General features: G+C 42.8%; 2 protein-coding genes across 5 annotated transcripts; one reads left to right on the top strand and one right to left on the bottom strand.

Moving 5' to 3' along the window:
• Positions 1-1,392: 1,392 nt before the first annotated feature.
• On the bottom strand, positions 1,393-4,005 carry LOC115670917 (uncharacterized). Of its 4 annotated transcripts, none has more exons than XM_056320990.1 (5): positions 3,851-4,005; positions 2,979-3,086; positions 2,564-2,731; positions 2,341-2,408; positions 2,032-2,257 (listed from the first exon to the last, which is right to left on the bottom strand). In XM_056320990.1, exons 1-5 carry the CDS (start codon positions 3,950-3,952, stop codon positions 2,239-2,241), a joined length of 465 nt encoding a protein of 154 aa, XP_056176965.1. In that variant the 5' UTR covers positions 3,953-4,005; the 3' UTR covers positions 2,032-2,238. The 4 variants fall into 4 exon arrangements, with proteins under 4 accessions (XP_030448180.1, XP_056176965.1, XP_056176966.1 ...); XM_056320991.1 differs by having other exon boundaries at positions 2,365-2,408; XM_030592320.2 differs by lacking the exons at positions 2,032-2,257; positions 2,341-2,408 and adding an exon at positions 1,393-1,756.
• A 1,274-nt stretch (positions 4,006-5,279) lies between these two features.
• On the top strand, positions 5,280-7,586 carry LOC115671320 (uncharacterized). Its single transcript, XM_030592857.2, has 7 exons — positions 5,280-5,411; positions 5,505-5,591; positions 5,819-6,016; positions 6,236-6,409; positions 6,489-6,542; positions 6,665-6,817; positions 7,215-7,586. Exons 1-7 carry the CDS (start codon positions 5,280-5,282, stop codon positions 7,584-7,586), a joined length of 1,170 nt encoding a protein of 389 aa, XP_030448717.2.
• Positions 7,587-8,254: the final 668 nt, after the last annotated feature.

The following is an 8,254-nucleotide window of genomic DNA, read 5'->3' as shown; positions in this document are numbered from 1 at the left end:
GCATCGACAAATATACACTAAATCCCTCACAAAATCAATATATGATGGCTTCCCAACATTGACGTAAATAGTACATTGATTCCCACCACAATATTCCCAGTCGTCAGCGCCAATAACAAACTCTCTACCATAGCAAACAATGACGCCTACATGATTCCCCTCCATTTCGATGCTGCACCCAAAGAATAAAAATAAAAAGTCATTCATTGGGACCACATAGCAGAATCATCAACAACTTTACATTTAATTGATTAAACAATTATCGAAAGAAACAAAGGAAGCCGATTTATTCAATTGATTAAACAACGTGAGGTCCCAACACCCATTTTTCAATTCGACCCCATTTGGTCCCCACAGAAACACTAACTAACTAAATAAAGTCGGGTCCCCAGCACTGTCCCCAGCACTCCAACCAGTTTCCCTTTGCGCTGAGCCCTCATTTTCCCCTCCACGCCCTATTTTTCAATTCAATCACATTCGGTCCCCACAATTTTGCCCTCCCCACAAAAGTAATTAAACAAAAGTGAGGTCCCCACCATTTTTCCCTCCCCATAAAAGCAGTCCAAGCCGAGCCCTCATTTTGCCCTCCGTGCCCCAATTTGCCTGTTGAAACCCTAAATTCTCCACCCAATTGACCCACGGCGAGAACATGACAAACCTGAGTGAAGCGGCTGAGCGACGGTGGGCCAACAAACAATGGCGCAGCTACGACGACGGCCGACCGACGGCGGGTGAGCGACGGTGGGCCAGCAAACAATGGCGCAGCTACGACGACGGCCGAGCAACGACAGGTGAGCGACGGTGGGCGAGCGACGGAAGGCAATCGAGGGAGCTACGGCGAGCGAGGGAGTGACGTGAGAACTCAAGATTCGAGCCCTAATTTTAGTCCCCCTTCTTCAGCGACGTCGTTTTTTAAATGCAGTCCACGTAGGAAAATGAAGCGACGTCATTTCTTGTAGAGGATGGAAAACGACGTGTTTATGTCATTCCACGTGGACTGCGATTTAAAATATTTGCCACGTCAATTTATTTTTCTTTAATATAAATGCCACGTATTAATTTGGCCGGAATCTCTCGCCGTTGGCACCAAAGTGATCATTTTTCCTCCGATTTGGCACTTAAGTGATCTAAATGGAACTTTTGGCACCAAATTGAGCTCCGTACACAACTTTTGGCATTTCTGCTGTTCTTCCCCCATTTGGACCCAAGGCCCAAGGGGAAGGAATCTCATACTCCATTAGGCAAGACGTCCCCAATCTGATTTACACGAACGATGCTAAACCGACGAAAACTAAGATTGACGTTGTAGTACGGGAGACAGCAGGACCGAATTTTTTCCATCCTCAAGCGGTGTTTCATGAAAGAAAAGGCACGAATCTTTGCAGGCGTGAGTTCATATGCAAGATATGACATCCGACATACGCATCTAAGGGGTCATAATTTGCAACATCCTAAACCAAACAAACTCGAACCATTTATATGCAGAAAGACAGTCGTTAGAGTGCCCGCTAAGCCGACATGATTCACACTAATGTTTTATCATGTCCTGTTAATGACCAGCATGTACTTTTGCTCCTCTCCGAGGAAATAGTCCGCCTTCGATGCCAAGATTGCAACGTGAGAGAGTCCTTCGCTATTTCGTCACATCAAAAGTGGCACGGAGATTGGATATCATGACTGGACATTCTCTTTTCTCGTCATAGTCAGCATACTCACCTTCTGATAAGTCAATATTCTCAAATAACATTCCCTCCAACTGCACAAAAGAAAATTTAAAAGGCAAAAAATATGAGTTGACCATTGATGGAAGCATTTTTTATCCCCTCGTATAAACATGTTTTGAACGCAATTTTAGAACTGATCACTTAAGCAAATGCTCTTTACTCATTACTGAGTCAGACCACAGATCACAAAAGATGGCAGGGAGGGACATGATGATTCAAGGTATATGATTGTTGATGTGCCTAGGAGTATGCACAAAGAGTAAAGCAATTTAAAGCATATCTGGACTCAAAGGTAAAAGAATTAACATAATAGAACAGACAAAGTGAACACCCTTGATACAATTCGTACTATTGTACTCATGGCATGGTCTAAAACCTGACGGACATTCAATTGTCAATTCAAGTCTGGGATAAAAACTGATTGGGCATATAAAGCATGAGGCTTAGCGCAAATTAGGAGATCGATACTAATAGTGCCACCCCATGATTACACTTCTTCATCGGACCTCATAAGTCATACCAAAGGATCAAGTCTGCAGTTAAAAGTATAGTCAAGAGAATGACACTCCAAAACGATTAAATAAACTTCAATTAGGCTATCCATGTGAAACTGTACATGGTCGTAAGAAATAATATGTACCCATGACCAAGAGAAATAGACAGCTGTGCTTCTTGCATTGTTCCCTTATCACACGAAGACCACATTATAGGAACATAAGAACATAAACATGCACATATATGATGACATAAATCATTTGATAATGGTGACAGAACGCTTCACCAATGCAATGCGCAGAGAAAAAATCATATCCAACTAATCATCGGTTAAGAGAACTTACAGAGTCAGCCTTCCAAAGACCACGAAAAGAATATTCAACAGGTTCATAGCCTCTGCAGTCAAATAACATCAATGGTGCATATTTCCCTGATTCGCTGTCTTCCTGTGTCAGTGCCCGACCTCGGCCAGGGATCATTGTCACAGTTCCCTCCCTCTCGCAGAACTTGCACTGTGAAGGAAAGGTATACATTCAGAGGATTATCAGCAAAATCAGATGAATCAGTTCACTATTAATTCAAGGACAGTCAAGTAGTCAAACACTCTATATTGATAGCAGCAACTAATTGACAGATGCATTACTACATTCGAGGCTTTGAGCATGCAAATAACTAACTTTTCACCACAAATCCCTAAGAAACCTAACCTATTTGACAGATGATGGCCTCTGCACCGTGTAGAGACAATATGGGGGTTACCTTTTGAACAAGATGAGCGGTTCCCTTGCTATTAGGAATCGGAAAGCTTTCCCCCAGCGTCAAACATGTCTCCTTCTGAGTTACCTCGCCACACCTCCCACATCTCATCTGAAAACAGGATTATTAGCAAACAATGCAAACGCAACTCGAATGTCAATAGCGAAACCGCTGTGAAGGAGCAAATTTGGTTTACAACGCAGAAACTCTGTCTATTTCATGCTCGCGGCGTAAAATGTTATCCTCCACATTAATTCGGGGTGAGATATCCAATGCATTCATTTGTGGAAGGCATGAAGATTTCCACAGGGAACAGAACGGAACGGGATACGATGTGGATAAGAAAAACAACAATTGCAACGATCGTCGTTGTCAGTGCTTGACTAGGAGGGCGTGCGTAGCTAAACACGGCAGGAGCTCACCAGAAAACACAAAATTTCACGCTAACAGCTCCAAACGTTGGCGATCCAGGTACATAACTCAGTTCGCTACAGATTCTAACACGAGTCAACAAGCACGATCGCCAAACCGAACTTAGCCACGCACCTCCGCAGGAACTACTCGTCAAGAGAATCATCGCGATAGGTACGGACGAAGCCACGAACCAAAAGCAAAACGAGGCGAAAACGAAATGCACGCAGAAAGCCAATCGAGCAAGCAAGCAAAGCAAACTCGACGAAAACGATCCGGAAATATCACCAGCCGAAACCAGAGCAATCATCAGCTCGGAGCAAACATAAGATCATCGCAGAGAGGAGGATAATCAGCAGGACTCAAACCGAATGAGAATCGGGGAGCTCTGCGATGCGCCGGCGGCGCGATTCACGCGGGGGCAGCGGAATCGAAACCGGAAGACGGAGGCGGAGGCGACTGACCTTGAAGAAGTAGGAGAAATCGGGATCGTCGCAACCGTTCTGAGGCTGGAGATTGGCGAGGCTCTCGAGCTCGGCGTTGATCTTCAGCATGTAGTTCACCATTTTTCCCCACCTTTCTTCCTCTTTGAGCTTCGAGAACTGAACGAGTTCTCTCTCTCTCTCTCTCTCTCTCGTTCGTCTCCCTCTCCTCAGTCTCACTGGATTGCTCCGGGCGAAACGTCGGGGGGCTTTCTGTGAATTTCTAATTGTTCTGAAATTTCACTTATGTCACTAGCAAAAGGAAAAAAAGAAGAAAAGAAAGCTTATTTACTCATATCACTAAATTTTGTTAAATAAAACTTTTAATTTATTTTTACAACGCGTCTAGATTTGTTTTAGAACGTGTCTAGATAGAATTTTACTCTTTTTTACCTTATCTATTTAATATTGGTCTCGCGGTGATTGCATTTTTAGTTTTTTTTAATTATAAATATCTTATCGCCGCTATATATAATTGATGAAATGTAGATTCGCAAGTAATTTTTCATAATTGATTTCGAAAAGCTTAAACAAAACAAGCAGTATACACAAAATAGGCTTTATATGATGAGAAGAGGTTAATTGAATGGTTTTTTTTTTTACGAAGAAAAAAGATTTGGTCGTAACGGGACTTATTTTGTTAAATAATATAAATGGTTATAAAAGATAATTTATACATATATGCATGTATATGTCTTCTCGATTTTTTAAAGTTAAAATGAATATCTAAATAGGGATAAAGGGAAAAAAAAAAAGGAAAGGTGAAGGAAGTATGGAGGGAAAAATGGAAGATAAAGTAAAAGAGAAAAGAAGAATTATGAGGGAAAAACTAAAATGGTCCAAGCCCTAGAGTCCAATAAACCCGTCCTAATAAGGTAAAAATTTAGAGATTACAAAACTAAGGACACAAGAAATTTAACTCGAACGTGCACGACACGAAACTTCATTCGATTCGGTCGTAGTGCGATAGTAATTTTCTCAACCTTGTTCATATTCGACAAATTTTCAAGAAAATCCTCTTTTGTTCATATAATCATCAACCAAGAATATTATGATATCTCACCAAAAAAGGAAATGCCAATCCAAGATCCATGGGACAAAGGTAAGGACTGCCCCCAATATACCATTTCTCCATTCTCACTGATATCCTGATCTTTAATCAATACATTGCCAGAGATAGTGCCAGAAAATTACCATATTGCAGCAAATATTTCCCTTCTACAAAATTGGAGAAATAATGCTCAGTCATGTCCAAATTTGAGAACCTAAGAGGGGACCCAAAAAGGAATGAATCCACATCTAATTTAAAATAGGGATATCTCATGAAGGGTCATCAATGAATCCAGAGTTCAAGAGGGTTTTTTTACTCATTTTGCTCCAGGGATTTCGTTTGGAACAAGTGGAAATCCATATGGGTTCTCCGAGTAAACTCGCCATTTTGTTCCTAGTATTATTCCTAGTCGATCATGCGTCGGTCGCGCAGTTTGTACGTGGGCGAAGAGATGTTCGGCGAGAGAGCAAGAACGCGGCGAAGACGATCGAGGTTCTTGGTTATCCAGTCTCATGTTGATATGCTTTCTATGAAGATACTGTGATATGTAGGATGCCATGTAAGTTTGACTTGATGTTTTGGCAGACAGAAGATGGGGATGTGATTGACTGTGTTGACATAGAGAAACAGCCTGCTTTGGATCATCCCCTTCTCAAGGGTCACAAGATACAGGTTTTGCTTTCCAACCGGGCACTGCACATTACGCATATTATATCCACGTAAATTAGCATGATAATTCAGAAACCGAGTCTAATTCGCATTGTCGAGCCCTTTCACCTGATGCCAAAAAAAAATTTGTATCATCTAGACTTGATTAGATGCTCGAGAATAATCGTAAAGTTTCTAGTGTACAAGAGATAATATGTAAGTTGATCCTGATGCTGTCCCTATTGACACAGATGAAGCCCAGTCCAATGCCTGAGATGATCAAGACCAAGGATGATAGGAGCAGACAAGTGAAGATTGAGCTAAAGAGCGTGAATTGTCCACGGGGAACGGTTCCGATCTTGAGGACTAATATCACAACTAAACCCACCCCGCCGGTTAACTCTAGGGGTTACGGGTTCGGATTCAGATCATCTCGAGTAGAGGTTGAAGTAAACTCTGCTAATATATTTGTATGGAAATTTGGGGAGGATAAACAGTTATTTTGACAGAAGATGACAAGCTGATACTTTCTGAATTGGCATTTTAATGACACCAATTGACATCTTATTTGCATTACATTGCAATGGGATCTCCTTCATTTGTCTAATTTCGCCTCTTTTTGCTCGGAATTTAACTTTGTGCTTTTATAATTATGTTTGTGTGCGCAGGATGCTTATGCTACAACAATGGACACGAGTGGTGGTTACACAGGCATATTGGGGTGGGTGAATGTGTGGAACCCTAAGGTTGAGATCCCTGACGAGGCGACTGGAGGTTACATTTGGGCTCAAACGGGTCTTTCTGGTGACAAAAACCTCAATGTTGCTGGGGCTGGATGGACGGTGAGGATTTTCCTTTTTCTCCCACAAATTTCAGAGCAAGTAGGATTAATTTCAAAGCTTAAATCTTCTGTGTCGGCAGGTGAACCCGACCGTGTTCGGCGACAATAGTACGCGGTTTGTAATATTCTGGACGGTAATCCAGCTTCGATCGCTCAAAACTTCGACACGTCCCTTGGAAAAGCTGTTTTTCTTTTGTCTCTTCAATCTACTTCTTGTGAAGCTTGTCTACTGAGATATTCATGTCTGTTCTTCCAGAGAGACAACTTCATCAAAACAGGCTGCTTCAATCATATCTGTCCTGGGTTTGTGCAAATGAGCCAACACCAGTACTTAGGAGGTGTCATAAGCCCTATCTCCGTATACGGCGATCCCCTTAAACAGTACCATATCCCACTCCTGATTTTACAGGTAAATTCGCTTGCTAATCCACATATAAGAAGCTCATCTGTTGTATCAGTGAACTCAGGATACACCATTTTATGTCAATATCGTTTTCTTCATCAGCATACATATATCGTCGTGCACGCGTGTGCGAGCATCATATGTACGTGCACAAATGCATGCCACGAGTTTATTTAATATGGGAGTTTTCGCCTCAGCTACTATCTTTTTTGCATAATAACGAAACTATAATCCCATATCTAATGTATTAGTCTCCTGGCGGGTGCAAACACTGCGAAGTGAGAACTCAGTAAATTCCTTCTTTCTAGGAATTCCCTACACGACATCAAGCATTCATCTTTTTTCTGCCACGAATCACCATTCCTTCCCTGTCCTGCTATAACACGTCTCGATTTCATTGCAGGACAGCGGGACGAAGAACTGGTGGTTAGTGTTCCAGGGCGAGGCGTTTGGGTACTGGCCGAGTGACATCTTCACGGAGCTATCGGCGGGAGCTGAGAGCCTGTCGTGGGGCGGCAAGGTCTTGCGGAGCAGGAGCCAAAGCCAAGATCACCAACGGAATGCTTCGGAGCCCGAGATGGGAAGCGGGCACTGGCCGGAGGAAGGCTTCTCGAGAGCATGTTACATTGACGGCATCGGTGTGGTGAACAAGTCATCGGAGAAATCAGAGCCAAAGTCTCTCACCTTCATGACCACCTCGAGGGAGCGCTATGACGTGAGGGTTGGGACCTGGGAGGGTGCTCAGGGATCGTCCCTCTTCTTTGGAGGTAGTTGACTGTGGATTTTGGAGGACCTCGTCTAAGATTAACAAGCACAATCAATCAAGTTCAACGAATCTTTCCAATTATTTTCCTGGTACAACTGTTTCTGTAAGAATGGGGCTACTTCAGCCTTCTAGGACCCTCGAGTTGTCGACGTCGTGTCGATGTTCTAATGGGTAAAACTGCCCGATTTTCCGTCTAACATTGGTTGCTATCCAATTGGCACAACCTCCATTTGCCATTCTCTCAACCAAACTGAAATTACGACTGCCAAAAGACTGCATCAAACTAAGAATATCTTTAGAGACAGATCACTTAGATCCGATGAGGACTCTCTCGGGTACAGATTACTTTAGATGGGAGGCTGCATCTTTTACCAGAACGAGCTTCTCGGGTATAAAATCGGCCCATTGCAACAAAGAAAGTCGTTGCAGACTGGGTTGCTTAAGCCCATAGCCTCGGAACTGGTTGTCCGACGCCCCCCTCGAGCCCTTTGGACTTTACTTTGCTCCGAATCTTTCTTCGATGTATTCTCGGACTTTGCTTTAATGAATGAGAAACTCTCTTCTCATATAGCATGAGGACCAGCATAGAAGGATGACTCTCATGGTCAATCGAATTGATAAGGATTGAGTGTTGAAATGATGGCGAATTGCTCGATAGGTTCTCCAAGTTGATGAGA

Source organism: Syzygium oleosum, unplaced genomic scaffold (assembly GCF_021117445.2).
Source record: "Syzygium oleosum isolate NSW1041296 unplaced genomic scaffold, Sole_v2.1 Sole_v2.21, whole genome shotgun sequence".
Lineage (NCBI taxonomy): Eukaryota > Viridiplantae > Streptophyta > Magnoliopsida > Myrtales > Myrtaceae > Syzygium > Syzygium oleosum.
This window is presented reverse-complemented; position numbering and strand designations above follow the sequence as displayed.